The sequence below is a fragment of the Xiphophorus hellerii genome, chromosome 11 (genome assembly GCF_003331165.1).
Source record: "Xiphophorus hellerii strain 12219 chromosome 11, Xiphophorus_hellerii-4.1, whole genome shotgun sequence".
NCBI lineage: Eukaryota > Metazoa > Chordata > Actinopteri > Cyprinodontiformes > Poeciliidae > Xiphophorus > Xiphophorus hellerii.
In genome coordinates, this window is record NC_045682.1 from 17,049,954 (window position 1) to 17,068,475 (window position 18,522).

At 39.1% G+C, this 18,522-nt stretch overlaps 1 protein-coding gene across 2 annotated transcripts; it reads right to left on the reverse strand.

Moving 5' to 3' along the window:
• Positions 1-334: 334 nt before the first annotated feature.
• ammecr1 (AMMECR nuclear protein 1) lies at positions 335-15,622 on the reverse strand. Of its 2 annotated transcripts, XM_032577272.1 has the most exons (6): positions 14,137-15,619; positions 9,422-9,532; positions 6,498-6,612; positions 5,641-5,731; positions 5,428-5,524; positions 335-4,249 (listed from the first exon to the last, which is right to left on the reverse strand). In XM_032577272.1, the coding sequence occupies exons 1-6, from the start codon at positions 14,595-14,597 to the stop codon at positions 4,135-4,137; spliced, it is 990 nt and encodes a 329-aa protein (XP_032433163.1). In that variant the 5' UTR covers positions 14,598-15,619; the 3' UTR covers positions 335-4,134. The 2 variants fall into 2 exon arrangements, with proteins under 2 accessions (XP_032433163.1, XP_032433164.1); XM_032577273.1 differs by lacking the exon at positions 9,422-9,532 and having other exon boundaries at positions 14,137-15,622.
• Positions 15,623-18,522: the final 2,900 nt, after the last annotated feature.

Genomic DNA, 18,522 nt, shown 5'->3' on the forward strand with positions numbered 1-18,522 from the left:
CAAAGGAAATAAAAGTTGGTATGAGGAGTTACACCAGGTAACCCTCCCAGCCCATCAGGCCACTGCAAAAGAAAGCCATTTTATACAGCGACACGTCTCAGAAGTGTGTCTCAAAAATTTTCAGAACATAGAAAACCACTAAAATAATTTTGAAACTAGATCCAAAATATTCCTTTGAAAAAAATTTATTTTGATGTACAAAAACAGTCATTTTCTCTCTTTTTTAAATTGTCTCTTTTTGTTTTGTTTTTTTTTTTTTTACTTTTTTTAATAAAAGCTTCAAACACAAGTTTATTGTAGTTCTTATTTGTCATCATTATTATTATTGATTCACTTATTTTTTTTTTTTCTTTTGTTTAATTCTTCTATCAGTGCGATTGTATACCAGTGCAGCTACTGGGTCGAGTAAAGAAAACAGGCTTTTTCATCTTTAATGGCATAAAAAATAAGGAAAAAAAATCCATCTTTTATACAAAGTATAACTGCTGGTCTTTAGGGGGAAAACAAACATTTATAAACCACCCATAAAGCTAGGAGGCACACCATGGGATTTTCATTTTTGAAAAAACAAAAAAAAAAAAAAAAAAAATAGCAATAATAATAATACTAACAAAACAAGTAACAACAATTTGCACCCATTTTATCGCCATCTTGACGCCACGAACGGCTTCAGAGACGGAAACAATGACAATTCATTGAAGAACTGGGTTGCTTAACAAGTCAGAAATCGCACAAAAAAACAAACAAAAAAAAAAAAAAGAAGAAGAAACATTTAGTCACGAGCAGGGCTTGTTTTTGGAAGGACAGGAAGCCAGGCCTGGAAAAAAAAAAAAGCAGCATCTGAGCATGGCCGCTGGCATCTTTGGTTCGGTCGAACATACGAAGGTGACAAAGAGCTCGGTGACGGCGGCGCGAGGAATGCCGAGGCCGAACTCCAAACCCTGGTATGGGAACCAAAACACGCGATCTGCTACTACAGTCTACCGATGTCGTTCCTTGCGATTCCTTGAGGTATCAGTGATTCGAAATGTCGGATCAGTGCGTAAAAGCACTGAAAAAGAAAAACTAAATAAAAACAACTAAAAATCTATGTCACTGTAGAGGTAAACTTCAATGAAGAGAGGCTGAAACGACCTCAACAGGACCTTATGCTAGTTAACGTCTTAAACGTTGCCCTTTTGGAGGTGGTTAGCCGATTCAACAGCTAAAAAGCCTCCCAAAAAAAGAGAGAAAAATAAACTAAAAAATAAAACGGGAACCTCGGATCTTCCCGCCATCTTGCCAGTGAACGACATGCATCACACGTTGACAAACTAGGCCATGAGGTTGGGCCACAGTGAAGGGAGTAATCAAGGTACAGAAGGTAAAATGTGTGACTTCTTGTCCTTTCAAACCTGCACAGTGTTGACTTGCACTGGTAGGACAAAAAAACAACATAAATGTAAAAACAAACAAACAAAAAAACACCTGTTGAACAGATCTGCATATATCAAGGTTAACATGTAGGATTTTCTCTTATTACACATCGCTGTTCAATTCCCCTGGTGACCGTTAACAGTACATTCCATAGCGCCTGTTGAGTCTTTCTTCATTACGAGAGAGAATGTCAGTTTCCCAGAGTGGAATTGATCCCCCACCCCAAAAAAAAATAAAATAAAATGTTTAAAAAAAATCACCCAAGTCCACCTCGACAAAAAAAAGCTTTCCGTCCGCGTCGGAGATCACGGATCCTTCACCGCAACTTGGCTCGCGCAGCAACGCAACTCCAGAGAAAATCTTACATGTCGCATTGTTAAGTATATATATATATGATATGATCAATGAGTCCGCATGACCAGTCACGAGATGTGACCACCCCAATATGAGGTCTGATAGCACCATATTTGTCTTTTAAATCTCTTAATGGTTAATAAGAGTGTCTAAGCCATAGATCAAGCATATCATGGATAAAACCATAGGTCTCATACTCATACATACATGCAACTAAATACATTGCATGTGTATACAAAGACATATATGTAAAAGAGCATGGTCAATTTGGTTTTGCAGCAGAGAAAAATTCAGGTTGTGCTGTAGTCGACGGACCAGGAGAGCAGGCGCCTGACTGCGGCTTCTTCTGGTGTAGTAGTGTACGGTACGGTTTCCTACGGCCGCAACGCTGACCCCTTGTGGTTGGAACTTTTAACGGTGCTCGACTTTAACGTTGATCACGTGAAATCTAAGCGTAGGATATGGAGTGAAGCACGCGCGGAGTCTCCCGGACGACGAGCGTCTACGCCGTTCAAGTAGAGGACACACTCAGGGCGACTTTCTCCTGGTCCGTCGTTTTTGTTGATTTTTTTCTTTCTTTTTATTAAAAAAAACTTAAGGCAACACAACTGGAAATCTGGATCGTTTCGGGTTACTGTGGATGGATTGCCGAAAGCCCTTGACATTTTTGCATAAAAGAAAAAAATTTATGTAAAAAGAAAGAAGCTGTCAGTTAGAAAAAGGCTGTTACGACAGAAGATGTTGGTCAAGTAACAAGAACCTCTCTCGAAAAAAAACAACAACAATTCCAGTTTGCAACAGAAACACGCAGACCGACAACTTGGTGATCCTCGATAGATTGAACATTCGGTAAAGTACGCCTAACTAGCAGAGTGTGTGTGGCTCAAACTCACACCTGGGTAATATTTGGATAAGAACTGGCTTTACAAAGCCCTGGCTTTTTTTCTTTTTATAAAACAAATTTAAAAAATGTACACTTCCTGTAACCTTCTGATTGAAACAGGCAGAAACTAGAACATTCCCTGTGCTGCGGACACGTGGATCAACGGGAGTGAGGGGAACAGCGGCGGCGCCGTATCCACGACTACGCACTATGACATGCACTTCTAAATGACACAAACATGTTAGTAAGGTCACGTCTGTTTGTGCGCGACTTTTTTTTTTTCTTCTTCTTCTTAAATATACGTCGTACTCTGCGGGACGATGGTTAATAATCGGAAAATGCATGACGATGTTCTCACGATGACACGAGGAACTAAGTGAAGCGGCAGGGTTTTGGGCTGAAGCGACAGCTCGACGTTTCAGCACCCAACGCCTCTGATAACGGACAAAACTGTGGAAGATAGAGTATGGCTTTAAATTGTTTTAGCACGTCCCTATAGCGCGACTCCCTGTCAGTAAATGCAGAAAAAAAACCAACTAAGAAACCATTTTTTTTAATTAAACAAAAGCTTCATGTACATCTTCTTGTTCCTCTGCCTTCTTGAAGTCTAAATAAACCCTCAGAAATAAGCTTAAAATTTTAGGTAGCCAAACAAATGCAGCTGAGCCTGTAGCTGAAACCCAATTTCTAATTTATTCTACTGGTTTTCCGTCTTGTGACAAAGTGGAGCCTATAATCCACACACAGTGACACACACACACACACACACACGCACACACACACAATTGTGACCCAAATCAATAAACAGCATCAGCAAAAGCCGATCAAAAGGCGTCACAATCCTATCTACACTTTGGAGCACACATATCCCACGTACGAGTTCCAACTACGACAACGAGAGTTTAGAAGGCTAGCGCGACCTCAGCCGTCAAGTTTTTGAGAGGAACTGAAAGTAGTGAGGACACAGCCTTTTGGAACTGCAGTTTGCCTTTGCTACATGATATTACACGTCTGGATAGTAAAGTTAAAGAAACGACAAGTAGACGATAAAAATAAAAGGGTTAGTAAATGTAAAATTGTAGCAAAGCCTAAATCCACTCAAGGAGACTCGCTTCCATCCACAGAATCAAACACCTGATTAGCTTTGCTGAAAAAACGCAATATTAATGAAAATCTAATATTGGTTAATTTTTCCAAAATAATATGAACGAATGGAGGGGGGTGAGGTTATAGATATAGGTATACATATGCTGCAAAAGCTCAACCACAGGCAAACAAAAGGAACATGGTTTTCTCGCCATAATCGAACGATGCTTCACTGCCACCCGTTGCCATGTCAACGTCTGTGAGACGGCCAGCATGGCAACGGAAACTATCATCATAAAATGGTACAGTAGTAGAAATAGCTAGACCAGGAGGGGGCGGGCTCTCCTGGGAAAAGGTCCGCGGAGAGGTCCAATGATTGGTCATGCGGCTCGCTGTCAGGAATAATGGTTATACGACGGCACCGGGTGCCCAATGCCGTTCTGGTAGTGATGGTGCTGGCGGTGGGCGATGTACTCTGCATACCCCATCGTCATCTTCTCGCTACGGTACCTGAAACAGAGAAGAAGACAGAAATCCGAGAGTCTGTCCTCACAAGCCGACATGAGTGAAGGGGTTTCTGCAGATGTCACCGACTCTAATTTAAGACTTTTACGACCAATATGAATGAAATTTAAAACCTGCATCACGACAGAGATGTACAAAAGGCAACTGCATATTTCACACAGTTGTAGTGCCATGCCTTTTTCTTTTTTGCACAGAATGAATGCAGCCTCGTAGGGATTCGCAACAGAAGTGAGGCAGCGGCAAAGAACAAAGATGTCCAGCGAACTGGCAATGAATTTAAACTGGCAGCTAGCTAGCTAGCGGTAGCCTGAACCGCCTCGATAAGTCAGGCGACTCAAAAAAATATGTCAGGATTTTTATTGCCTGACATAAAAATCCCATAAATACATTGAATATACAAGATAAACTAGTCAGCACAAAATTTAAGACCTATAATCAATGTATTTAAGGCCAACTTTATTTTTTCCAAATTAGTTTAAGACATTTTAAGGCCTTAGTTTTAAATACATACATTTAAGACTTTTTAAGAATTACCCTGTTACTCAGCACCAGATTTTTTCCTCCCAAACTTCTCAGGGTTTTTGGTGAAATCTTAAGTCATCTCAATTGTAGGCATTAGAAAGTCAATACTGTTTTTCCCAATTTAACGCAAAATAATGTCGTAGTGAATTTGTTGCATACGCTCTGCAATAATTTTAATGAAACAGAGTGGCATATTATTTTTTGCCTAAATAAAAAATTGTTTCCTAATTTTTGGGGTAAAATTTTTCCAGTTTATCTGGTCTAGAAGAATTGATGTGCTTTTTTGTTAAGTCACTGGATTATTATAGTGTTGCTTACTATGATTAAAATGAAATTATTAAAAATTAAAAGTGCCCACCGGTGGTCTCAATTTGTAGCATTCTTGAACTGGAGGGTCATACTGGATTGTTCCATGGGCCACAAATCATACTTTGGCCGCCCCTGGTCTACTTAGACAAACCCAGGGCTAACTAGTGGCATCTCATTCTTTCTTAAGGCGATTTTCCATTTCTCTGTGCATCTTTATTTGGCTAAATTTAAGTTTCTACCGTTTGCAAACAGGTATCTAGGTGAAAATGTGTTGCTATGGTGGGAAACAACACTAACACACTCAAATATTGATGAAATAGAACCAATTATACCTGGTTAACTTAATGGTCTTCCTGAAGTCATTTGTGATGGGAGCTTTGTAACCTCCCTTTCGTAGTAAGGAATCTATGGTTTGAATGTGGTCCCAACCTAGAATCATAAAAAAAAAAAAAAAACAATAATTAAAAATGTAATAGTGTAATTATTTTGACAAGTTTGTTTGAAGGCAGGAGAGGCTGTTCAGTTGAGGGCACAAAAATGCTCACCTTGCTCTTTTGCAACTTCTGGCAGGTAGGTGGCGGTGCGCTTTGATCCTTTTTCATTGAAAAACTCTATTCTTATACCATGAACACCCACCTAAAAGCAAAGAGAAAAGCGAAACAAAAAGAGAACTTTGCGTTACAAAGTCAGAGTTGCTTCACGTCTGCTTTAGGCTAATAAAATAAACTTCTGCACAACTGAACGGAGGCGGTTTTATGAATAGAAATGTGTTGGCACCTAAACTAATTTAAGATGACGACTAACTTCGTTAAATATTCGTACGGTTCCTTTGAACTTCATCACGTTACAGCAATAAACCTCAGCGGATTCAACAGAGGTGAAAATGAGGCGTAGTTTGTAAACTTTTTAAAAACACAAATCTGAAAGGTGTGGCATGCAGCACTTCTTACAGGTCTCTACCACCTATACACATCCACACAAACAGTCGATTCTTCTTCCCGGCATAGCTCAGCTTCTGTCACATTAGATAGGAAGTGTCAGTGAACTTGCCACAGCTTTCAAAGTTGATTTATGTCTGGACTTGGACTGGACCAGCAACACATTGATTTAATTTGATCTAAACCTTCCCAGTCTAAAATCTTTTTCAGCTTCAAAGAAGTTTTCTCAAATTGTGTTATTTGGGTCCGTCCGTCCACCTGCCCATAAACCGCGACCACTAGCTTCTTCAGCCTTGCTAGGGAGCATGACAAGCACAATGGTTATGCACATTACTTTCTGTTTTTTTTTTTTTTTTTGGCATTTCACAAGACTTCCCCGCAGAATAACCTCGAGTAATTAGCGCGGCAGCGTCAGAAAAAAAAACTCTCGGAAATGTGACCCGACTGCCTCGTGAAGCGCTCACCTCCCAGTCGAGATAATCACCGACATCTTCAAAGTTGGTGAGAAGAGACACTGAGCAGAAGAGGCGAGGCAGCTCATCCCTTGTCATAGGGGGGAAGCGGCTGTCTTTAAGGGCACTGCAGACAGTAAGTCACACAGACGAGCAGCATTAGAGGATCATATGGATGAAAGGTGTTATGATCCGGTGTGTTTGATCGTTACGTGAACGTCAAGACTCCTGCTGATGGGAACAAAACCAGTGACAGAAAATGCAGCACAAACCACTCATATGTGAGAGTTTGACAAAAGAGGTCTTCTTATGTCAGCCTTCTTAAGACATTTTAAGTTAAATTAAATATGCAGCTTTTAAAAGCTGCATATTCTAACCAATGCTCGGTTAGACCTTATAGCCGGGTTCGTACACTTTTCCCACAGTAAAACTCAAGATTTTAAAGTTGTCAAATTTTTCCATCGCAGCTCTTTGTTCTTTTTTGTTCATTTGTATTGTTTTTATCTCCAATTTCAATTTGCTCTCACATGACAATTTGTTACTGTTATTAACACTGTCTTGTGATCGTATTCTACATTCTACCGCAGGGACCAAGTAAACTAAAATATAACAACATTTTGTTTTGGAATGGATCTCTCACATACCCTGTTGAGCTGACTGATGAGAGAATAAAACACTCATGTAACACAAAAAAAAAAACTCCCTCAACTTCAATAACGTTGTTGAACTATGACCTTTGTCTCAATTACACAGATCAATAAGTCATTGAGCCATTCGGAATAATAAATATTCATTATATTAAAAACCTTAAGGTAAATGACCTTCCTGATCAAATTAAATGCTTAAACACAACATACAAAGAAGTGACAAAGAAATCTCTAAAAAAATATTTTTGCCAAGTTTCCTGACATTTAGCAAATAGAAATATTTTTTATAACTCTAATTAACTAAAAACAAGAAAAGTTTTGTGATTTAACTTCAAACAGTGTGAAAAAAAAAACGTGTCTTTATATTATGTGAATGAAAATACCTGATTTCAACTGCAAATAACGTTTTCCAAATTTTGACTTTTAATCAAACATTAGATTGCAATATAGTACTAAACTGTGTGGTTTGAATATCAAGCACTTTCCCAGCCTTGAAAACATCCAGTTGAAATTCAAGCATTTTTAAGAATTTCAATCAACCTGAAAACACCGAAAGTCTCCAAACACCCAGTGGCAAATTAACCTCCTGGTTACCTACAGTGACTGTGTCCCATTTATTGCTATCAAAGAGTAAGAGGGTGGGAAGTGAGGATCATATAGTCTCAACTTTGAAGGATTAGAATAACAAAAAAATAATAATAAATTTAAAAAAGAAGCGATTAAAGGCCTGTAACTTCAAGCTACTTACCAGGCCACACTTTGCTTTTCTCACCACATTATCAGCATTTTGGCTCCTGGCTGGTGTTAATTTTGGACTCTGCGTGAGCTACAGCGAGTCTGCAGAAAGACCTACATGGAAGTGACAGGCACTGCACGCAGGCGGCCATGTGCACTACTAATCCAAAGATCACCGAGCTCAACTACATCTGTGGGGAGAACGGGGGGACGCAGATTATAAAAAAAAATTTTAAAAAAGAAATAATCATAAGATCTCACTGTGAAATTAAACTGAGAATAAAATGCTGTACGGGCTGCATGAAATTAAAGGCACCAATGAGGTAATTCGATGTTTCTATGACACAGAGACTTAATCCAGCTGAGATCAGGGCTCGGTGGGGCCCCACGCCCTCTGGCTCTGAATCTATGCTACTGAAATTCTCAACTGTATGTTTGGTGCCGCAGAAAGACAATCCCTGATGGTGCTCAGCACTAGAGAGATGTCAGCATGCAGGACGGTTTAATTTCCTATGTTCCTGTTGTTATAAAGACAACAGGAACTTTTTTTTTGTTTTGTTGCCTTTTATCTAGTTCAGGGGTCTGCAACATGCGGCTCCGGAGCCACAAGTGCATTCTTAAGACTTTACATAATGCCCCTTGACAACTTTGACTAAAAGAGATAAACTGGTGTTTTTAAATATAGATACAAATTTCAGTTTTAGCTTTTTTTTTTTTTCTTTTTTTTTGCTGTTGTTTCGAGAACTATTTGCATTAATTTTCCACTGTGACATCAAGTACTTTTTGTAAATCCTTTTTTTCGCAAACATCCCATAGAAGAAAACATAGCCATCTTCTTTTGGTAAAAGGTTAATATACTTTTATTTAAAACCCAAAAATAATAAATTTTTAAAAAATTTTCTTTAAAAAGAAAAATAGACACATTTCTGAAGTGGACATTTATCAAAAATTCTAAATTGTTTTTATTCATCAGAACATGTAACATTTTTGGCAGACCACTGATCTATAGCTGAATAAGTTTAAACTGCATATTGCACAGTAGAGGGCGCCACACAAAGTTACACTAAGAAAGTCGGTTTGTTACTGACATATTTTACCAGCGTAAAGAAACACAGGCTGAAGCACAAACTCAAGGTTTCCCCCAGAAAACTTGCTAACTCTGGTGTTTGGGCACTGGGGCGGTCATTCATCCAGCGGCCTGTCGTCTTTTTGAGTTAAAGAATGTTTAAAGTTGACAGGAAATTTAAAAATATCACTTGAAAATCATGTTATTAACAAGATTAACAAGCAACACCTAAACACCAACTTTAAAGTCTTAAAATATGCAAATATTTTAAAAAGGCTTAAATAAATAAGCAATGCTTAGCCTGGTGGGTGCACAAGTAAAGCATTGTGGCCCGCCAGGCTTATAATATACTGAGGAAAACCCTGACAAACTGAATTACCACTACAGGTTGGTTTCTACAACCACAGATATCAATGTAAAATATTCAAACAGCCCAATTTATAATCAATCTTACAGATAAGTAATATATTTCAACTGTGTTTGCTTACCTGGTAAGGGTGTACTCCCTGAGTCCTGAGTGCAGATTCATGGCAGAAAATGTACCTATACAACCCCTCAACCGTTTGTCTCTGCCTATTTTCCATGTGACAAACAGCGGGCTGAAAAACAGAAAGAAAAAAAAAAAACCCAGAGTGATCCATTTAATTTACTGAGTCTAAATGATGTTAACACACACACTCCAGCAGCACGTCAGCACCTGCTGCTTTCTTATTAAATACGACAGAATCTTTACTCACATGAGATGGAACTAGCTCTAATGTCTTTCATCATGATGGATCATTTTCCATCAAAGCCTTTCCTTCATTGCTTTGGGCCGCCTGCTTAACCAACTCTTTGTCTGACTCCAATTTTCACCCCCCCTTTCATGTTGTAGCTGAGATTTTTTCCAGCTTTTATGATGAGATAACTTCTGATTGAGGAAAACCCAACTGAAGCCCCTGCAGTGGCTCTACATTTATAGCTAATTAATCACTGTCTGATGTCTATACAAAGCCATGAATGACAATGAAGAGCCAACGCGATGCTGCATTAACGCAGCAAAATACCGCGTCTGAGCAGAGAACATCAAGACACCGGTAAAAAGGAAAAAAGTTTTATGTCAGTGGTGTTAGAGGAATTAGACAAAGCACAACATGAACATGGAATAATGAAAAAGAACAAGATTTAAATTTTATTATGTCACCAGAATACATTTTAGAGCGATTTCTCTTTCTGTGTGACAGCAATTTCAAGAACGAAAAAGCTGCACACTGCCAGTCAGGGTGCTGAGAGAAAGCTACCAAACTTTCGCGTTTCGATTGGGAATATGTCAGTCACCAAAACAAGGTGGAACAAAAACTTAATATCACATTTAAAAAGCATATAATGATTGTGTTAAAACTAAAAAAGCGCATCAAGAACATTTACATAAAAGTTCCCCAGTAAATGTTAGCTGCACTTCAGCTTCACTGTTTGTTAAAAACTAAAATATTCATTGCAGCTGCTGATGTTCTACAACTTGTTAAAAAAATGAATAAAATCTCATACCAGTCCGTCCCTATGCACAACATACCCCTTTTTTCCCCTCATTTGGAAGAGTTCAATTTTGAATACTTCTACAATTTTAGCACAATAAGTCTTTCATTCATTTGAAAATTAAATATATATATATATATATATAATTTTGTAATACTGATAAGTCATTTACAATTGTGCTTCTTAATATTAAACTGTCAAAAGTTACTTTTAAAAAAAAACTCATCTACTTTCTTTTTAAAAATATTCCTAAGCAACAACTAGTTCATATTAAAAACACTGGAAACATTTATTGACACGATGACATTAACCAGGTACTTTTATATTAGAATTTCATTACACATTTGTTTTTACATTATCTTGGAAAATCTGCTCTGCTTTCCACAAGATGCATGTGACATGCCACTCAGTGTTACATCACTGCCGTGGCTTTATGGAGATATACATGCCTACAACCAATATGAAGGTCAGCAACTATTTAACAGCAATGTTTGTCTTTGTCTTAGATTTTTTTTTAGCTCAAAATGTGGACAAGTCAATTTAATAATGATTGAATTGTCAATTTCCCTTTTTCATTATTGCTATGCTTAAAAAAAAAGCTAAGTAAGAAAAATAAACTATTTTAGGGATGTTTCCACAGGACAACTCCAAAACAGGAAACTCTTCTCTGCTTTAATCACTAAAAACATGACAGAACTGCAACAATGTAAGATTCTTGTTTTTTTGTTTTTCTCAAAAACACCAGAGCATTATGCCTATGACCAAAGTTGGAGTTGGTCAGAGCATTTCAATAATTCAGCTTGACAAGCTTCACACCCCCCCAAGTGAAGGACATGTCGAGGACATCGCACAGTGTACTCACAAGTTCCTCCGACCGGATGGAGCTTACACACACATCCAGCAGGAATTAGCTTGTTATGCATCCGTTGACGGATCTTTTTGGTCCAGGGCAATACTATGACGGTTGGGTAACGTGGCCAGCTCTCAGTCACCTAACCCTGCTCCCCCCTCCATGCTCCCACCCAAACCACAAAAAGCTCCTAATGCAAAATTACTCCTAAGACATTATGAGCTTGTGGAAAATTCCTGTTAACACTTCGGATCCGACTTTTTCTGCCTCTCGCGCAGATTATGTTACCCGTCCGGGAGGGTTTCGAGTTCAGCGTGGAGACGGGACGTTTTTCCTTCTGCAGAGAAGGCTGGGTTTCAAGATGTGATTTCAGAGCTCGTTGAGTCCAAATGGGAGAAAGTCTCTTTAGAAAAAGATTTGTTTGAAAAGAAAACGGAGAAATTAAAGACCAGATAGAAACCCAAGCTTCAGTTCTTCCAACTTAATATTTAAACCGGCATATTTTAGCAAAACTAAATGTTGCACTAAAAGACAAAAAATGTACTTTGAAGATTTGTAGAGATCTGCACTGATGCTCTGTTGCTATACATTTAAAAAGATGGTTCAAACTTTTTGTCAAAATTAACTTTACTTTTTTTGCATTCTGGTGACTAATATTAAATACCTACATGCAAAAGGTTTGTGCATTCGTCAAATATCTCAACATTTTTAAATTACAGAATACTATTAAAAAAAATTCTCTTTCCAAAGTGTGGAATCTGAAGACCATGTCAGTTCTCACCCAAGTAAGTCACATACATCTCACATTATTACATTAATAAATGAGGTATGCAAAGCACTTCAGGTAAAACAGTCCTTCACAGAAGAATGTGTCCACCCACATTTTTTTCCCCTTGCAGTCACACACTGTTACGCATTGACAGGGTGAATTCTTCAGACGTCATGCATGCCACTGTTCAAAAAATGGGAAAGCTGAAGAATGTAAAACTTTTTCATACCAATCTTTTACTCTATACCCTGCTTTATTTGATGACTATTTTAATGGAATCGTGTTGGTTTTTGTAAGACTGAATAAAGAATGTCAGGAGCTTTATGAGAATACCTTTATAAAAGTAACTTTTTTCCCTTTCTGTCAAAGACTCAAAGTTATCACGAATTACAGCATTCCACTAATCTCACATTTATCATATAGTGAATAAAATACAAGCTCTTATACAGTGATACTTTATTAGGCAAACGTTTGCAAATTATGGTACCGGAATATCCCCACTGAGGGACAATAAAGGACATTTTTATTGTATCCTTGCTTGCTGAAAGAATAGACGAGTATTAAATAATATTTTAAAAATGTGTTCAATTTGAAATAGTTCTTGTTGAATTAAACTTTGATAAAAGTGCTAAGAGGTACAATATGGTATTGCTCAAAATACATAGTTTATTCTGTACCAGCTTTACACTTAAGCTAATTTTTAATTTCAAGTTTGTTCTGACTCTCCATCCGCCCTTACTCAAAAAACTGCCACTGTTCTATGTCTGTATCAACAAACATCACAATACATTGAGTATGTTCTTTTGAAAAAGTTGCCACATGAACGAACTTTTTCCTACTTATTCTGGAAAAAGTGAGCTCTGGTTTCGAAACAATGGAAAATACTTCAAAAAAAATGTAAGACACGTTTAGGTCACATGGTGTCATATTACCATGTTAAATAGGGGACAAAATGTTTCTATAGCGGCCTCAACATGAAGCCTACTGAAAAAAAAAACCAAATATACATTTACAAATCTTATAATTATTTTTATCATACTACAGTATATTTTGTGGATCCCTCAGATCGTGATATTGAACAGGCTTGTTGTTTTCCTTTGATTATCTACTAATGGAGTTAGTCCGTCTTTAATACCGGTTAAATTAAGTATAGCTTAGAACTGCTAAGTACTTAGCGAGTAGCATCTTTTCTTTGTTGCTTATGAAAAACTTATTTCTTCCCTACTTCGATAGGAAACGACTTAACAAAAAGCAAAACCTGTCAAATAAAATACAATAAACTGCCAACCATTAACTTGTCAATATATGAGGGAGACCGCAAAAAAAATTAAATAGCTAATGAGACGCTATCTGCTCATCGGTACTATGATGGTAAGCTAATGTAGCGGCTAACAAGGATAAGCTCAGTATATGCCACCAAGTATTTCCTTGAGATCAATGTCTAAACCACAACTACTTAAGTCAAACATTGGGCTCTTTTAAATACATTTTAGTCAATGTCCGGCAATAAATCAGCCAACCTAAAGATGCTGAACATAAAAAAATAAACGCTCCATCCTTTTATCTTCTAGATGCTAATAATGGCTAGCCGATAAAAGCTAGCGCTAGTAGAGAAGAACACTAGCTACTAGCTTTTGAGTTAGATTAGAAGTACTGTGAAATATTTATTCTTGACAAACACTCATGGAAAGTCTAAAATTGACCTGGAGCCTCAAACAGTCATTAACATTCCATATATTTTATTCAAAAATTCAGCTAAAGAAGAGCATATTTGGCGAGCGGTTTGAGTAGCTTGAAGGCCCGAGCAGCCTCTATCACTAGGCCCTACTTAAAACTTGCTCAGTGGAGATACAATCGGGAGGAGCTTTATGAATTAAACTCAACCGAATTTAAGCTGTGCTTTCACGTGACAATTCGAATTCTATATAATGGACAAAACTAATTCCAAACGTGGACGTATTAGGTTTTCACAGACAAGTTCCTATTGGGAAAATTCAACTGTAAGAGCTGAAATGGAGCAACAACAACAACAACAAAAAAAACCAACAACAAAAGACATAAATACTCACTAGGGATCGTTTGTAAACCTGGGTGTTCTCGGAGGTTGGTATCCGTACAGATGGCAATAAAGCACGTCAAAGCAGAAGCAGCACATCTCTGCTGAGACGACCATTTTTCTGCCACCACTTCCCGAACCTGGTCCTGGGCTGAGGTTCGGGGAGAGGCCGGATGTAGAGTAGCCGGCCGGGGCAGGGGACAGAGCGTTTGTGCCGCCGCTGCTACCGCTAACGTTACCTCCGGGTCCCCCCAGGCCGTTGGCTCTGCTCACGTTCGCCGTTGCTGCAACCGTCGCGGAGGAGCCAATCCCCAACTCCGAGCCACAATGTCCGGTTCCTGCCACCCCGCTTCCCGCCCCCACCCCGCCGGGACCCCCCGACCCGGGAGATCCCGACAGTTTCTGCTTCTTCACCCCGCAGCACCCGGCCGCCATCTTGGAACAATCTGCACCGACACACCGCTTCCGACCCATAACCGTCACCGCGGGAAGGGTGGGGGGGAACGCCGACCAGACGTAGAAATCCCACTGCGTTGAGACGTACGACGGACAATACTCCACTTTCACTCTTTTATTTTTTTTTAGTCTGGCAAAGAAATAACCAATGTGGCGAGAAGACTGCAATGTCACTCTAGCGTTGCCTTTAAAAATGCGTGACTCGGCTACGCAAAATTCATCGCTGGACAGGCGTTTATTCCTTGAGTAGTCAGCCAGTCAGGGTTTGGACTGTGGCGTTCCAGTGGATCGCCACCCCAAGTCCGAGCCAAATACACACCCCTCCTTGCTAGAACGACACCGCCCGAAGCGACCTCACTCAGTTACCCCCTTAAAACACACAAGTTCAAGGAGTACCCCGTCCGATCAGGCCGCAGATGACAGCAGTCGGGCGGTCCAGATGTGTAGCCGACAGCCTGTGCGCTGTAGTCCTGCAGCACACCTCTCCAACTGGAAGCCGGGGGCTCGAGTACGCAGGACCCATAAGCTTCAGCACAAACTGCGCACTGCTCCTCGGACAGCGTAGCTTCTCATTGCACCAGCTTGTTTGCTACTGCCTCATGAACTTCTAATTATACAACAGGCCCAGAATAATGGAAACCCAAACGCCGGGGAAACGCAGAGTAAAATGGCATCTGACAATGCGAGGTTGGCATGGCACAACGAATCGCGTCAGCGCCGAACAAGTCATTTCAGTACCGTTAGCCCACAGTTTGCACCTGCATCATGACAGCTTCTCGGACCGGGTTGTAAATCTAAATAAACACCCCCGCGTCAAAACGGACAGCTGAAAGTTTTCAGCATATGTTTGTTGGGAGGCTGTCACTCGGACAGAAGAGCCTTCTAGTCCGCGGACCGTGAGAATTCCGCCGGGTTTGGCGACCCTCCCCTCCGCATCCGCCTGTCAGCTGCTACAGTTCTGTGCTGTTCGGGTAAAAAAGCCTTGCGATCAGTCAGTGGGCACGGGCATCGGCGTCGTCGGCACGCCGGAACCGGATTCAGAAAACGATCTGCGCCCAGTCGCTACTCATACTGCGTAGCTTTTTAGAGGTGGGGGGGTCGAATTTGCAATTCAGAAGAAATATTCGTTGCTGTGGGAGCGTGCGCGATCATGACGTGTGCGTGCGCGTGCACAAAAAAAAAAAGCAGTTACCCCGAAGTTGTAAAAGGCGCAGGAGGGACTATAGTGAATTTACTGTTCCCATCAAATCTGGGATTATCTTGTCAAAAATCTTATCGTGAGCATTCTGTGCTCAAGCCGTTAACACTCGGGATAGCAGGAGATATAGAAATGAAGATTTTTTATTTTCTTCTTCTTCTTCTTCTTCTTCTGATTCGTCATATTCATTTAGGAACATGGCACCTTCAAAAAGCAGTCATACCCCAAAGGCTATGACAACATGACCCAATGTCCGAATCGAAAGATTGTTGGAAATCTGACAAGACTTTACAGTGACGCAAAAGTGGTAGATAAACGATTTGCAGCTGTAACTCCGCAGAACGATAAAGATGCAAATTACTTATTTGCAAACGCATCCCATCCTTTTTAGATTTTCTATTTGAAAAACCAACCTGGTTCCTATTTGTGACATAGCTCCCACTTGAGTTGAGCTCTTTGAGACAGTGTTTGCAGGAGTAGTACGGAAAATTCTTCTTTAATAAAAATAATAATAATAAAAAATAAAATTAGCACTGATGAAGTTTGCAGCATAATTGAGCTTTTTCTTCTTAGTCAAGTCTGGATTTGTTGGAGTTTACCCTATTAACACCTCCTGGATAAACAGCCTGCTTCCAACCATCTAGATTTTATTGTACATTTAGTTTCATCATAAGCTTTGTTAAGTTCCGAATGACCGAGTAATGTTTATTTCTTTAATGCTCATGACATTAATAGTCACATATGTGGAGCAGCATTTATATGAATGCTGCAAGTCACGTTTATATACTAAAGAAATTGCATAACTCTTTCTAAAGTTAACAGATAAAAGAAAGGACAACAACTCTTGTCTTTGCTTCTTTCATTTTGAATTTGAGTTTAACTCTCCGTTGTTAATAATAAACTGCATTAACTCAGCATAGCATAAAGTTGGTGTGTACACACGGCTTAGTGCTGCAGAGCAGAGTGTATTCCCTATAAAATCCTCTTCATGCAACCAGTGATTTTCAGAAATGCATGATAATGCAATCCGCCGCATCCCCATTAGCTCTCGAAGCTACAACAGGAAAAGGGTGAAGCAGGCCGAATTTTCTCTCCCCACATCTGCTGAAATTCAGCCGCAAGTAACAAACCAAAGATGTGGTTGAGATGAAAGTGATCAGCCATTGTAGTTTTATCGATGCGATTAATGTAATAATAATGTAGTAAAAAAAAAAAAAAAAAGCTCATGGAGTGATCAAAGGTTTCTCATCGTCTGATATTCCCAGCATGGGACAGTCTAGTGTGTTATTGTTAGGTCTTGCTGATAAAGCATACATGATTCATTAGCAAAACGTTTTTAGAAAGTAATAGAAGGCCAGACTGCAACTTTCTCATTATTTTCAATCTAGCATTTAACAAAAACTAACATATCGAAGGAACACAAACATTGATGGCTGCAGCTGTTGTGAATTATTTTGTGCTTTTGCTACTTGACTGCAAGAATTCCTGATTCTGCATTTGACTGTTTTTGCTCTTAAAGGAAAAGAGTTTCTCAGCAAAAACTACCTGAGGAGTTCCCCAAGGTTCAATACTTGTGTCTCTACAATTGTTAGTCAGTCAATTAGCAAAATGATTGCCTCTGGTTTGTACTTATATTAGCACTTATTTATATTTGTCTTCTCATGCATCTTCTTCTATTCCAGTTTTTTATTATTAATACACATGTTTTTTTGTATCTTGTGATCTTGATTTTTGTGATTATTGTAGTTAAGACAGTCTTTTTTGACAACATCTGTGAATAGTTCTTATAAATAACTTAATTATTTGTGATGACTGTAATTCACATTAACTGAAAGTGAAGTAAAGCATGGCTGCTGCAATTTTCTTTGCTATATACAGTACGTTGTAGGTGACAGTATTTATGGGAATTTTGGCTGTTTGTTGGGTGGGTTTTTTTCTTTCTCCTCTGTTCTTTTTATTCTTCCTTGTTGGAATTGTAATTTTTTTTTTGTATATTATGTGAAAACTCTAATACATATATTAAACACTAAAACATGGCTGTTGCCTCATCTCTAGAAGCCCCAAATTTGGGGACAATAGCATTCAAATGCTCATCAGGTCTTTAGACCTATATGGGCTAATAAAATAATGAACTGGCAATTGAGTAGAAAAGAAAACATTCTCTACTGTCTAGTGGGGAAATCGAGGAGTGCCAGCAGGAAGTTAAAGGTAACTGGAAGCATGCATATTCAAACTAAGATAAAAAAACAAACAAACAGAAAAATAAGAATAAGACACTACACTGTAAGGACAACACATCAGCTTCATGAATCTGTGGGAGATATTTACTAAGAGTCATGACAAAAATTCTAGAAAGCATATCGACTAAATTTGGCATGTGTGGATTTTCTCCCACAATCCCAAAAATATGCGTGTGTGTCTCTGTGTTGCTATGTGATGGAGTCCACATTTTGCCCACTAGCTACTGAAGACGTTCAACTCCACAAACGTTGGTGTGTTTCACAACATGCTCATTTGTCCTGCAAATTGTGCACTGACGGGATGAGATTTGTCCGCACAAAAATAATTTTTTTTGCGCAATTGTGAAAATGCATCGTTTTACAGAAATTGTTCATTCAAATTAGATGTAGAAAAATGCAACGTGAGTTCATGCAATGACTTCTCCTGATGTCCAGTCCGTCCAGCTGTCTCTCTTTGCATACACCTTGTCATCAGCTCAGCTGTCTTACCCTCTGGCTCCAACTG

Coding starts and splice junctions, on each gene's coding strand:
- ammecr1 (XM_032577272.1), bottom strand. CDS start 14,597: ATGGGTCGGAAGCGGTGTGTCGGTGCAGATTGTTCCAAGATGGCGGCC. Junction 6,613..9,421: donor AGGGAGTACACCCTTACCAG/GTAAGCAAACAC, acceptor TACTGTCTGCAG/TGCCCTTAAAGACAGCCGCT. Junction 5,525..5,640: donor AGAAGTTGCAAAAGAGCAAG/GTGAGCATTTTT, acceptor TTATGATTCTAG/GTTGGGACCACATTCAAACC.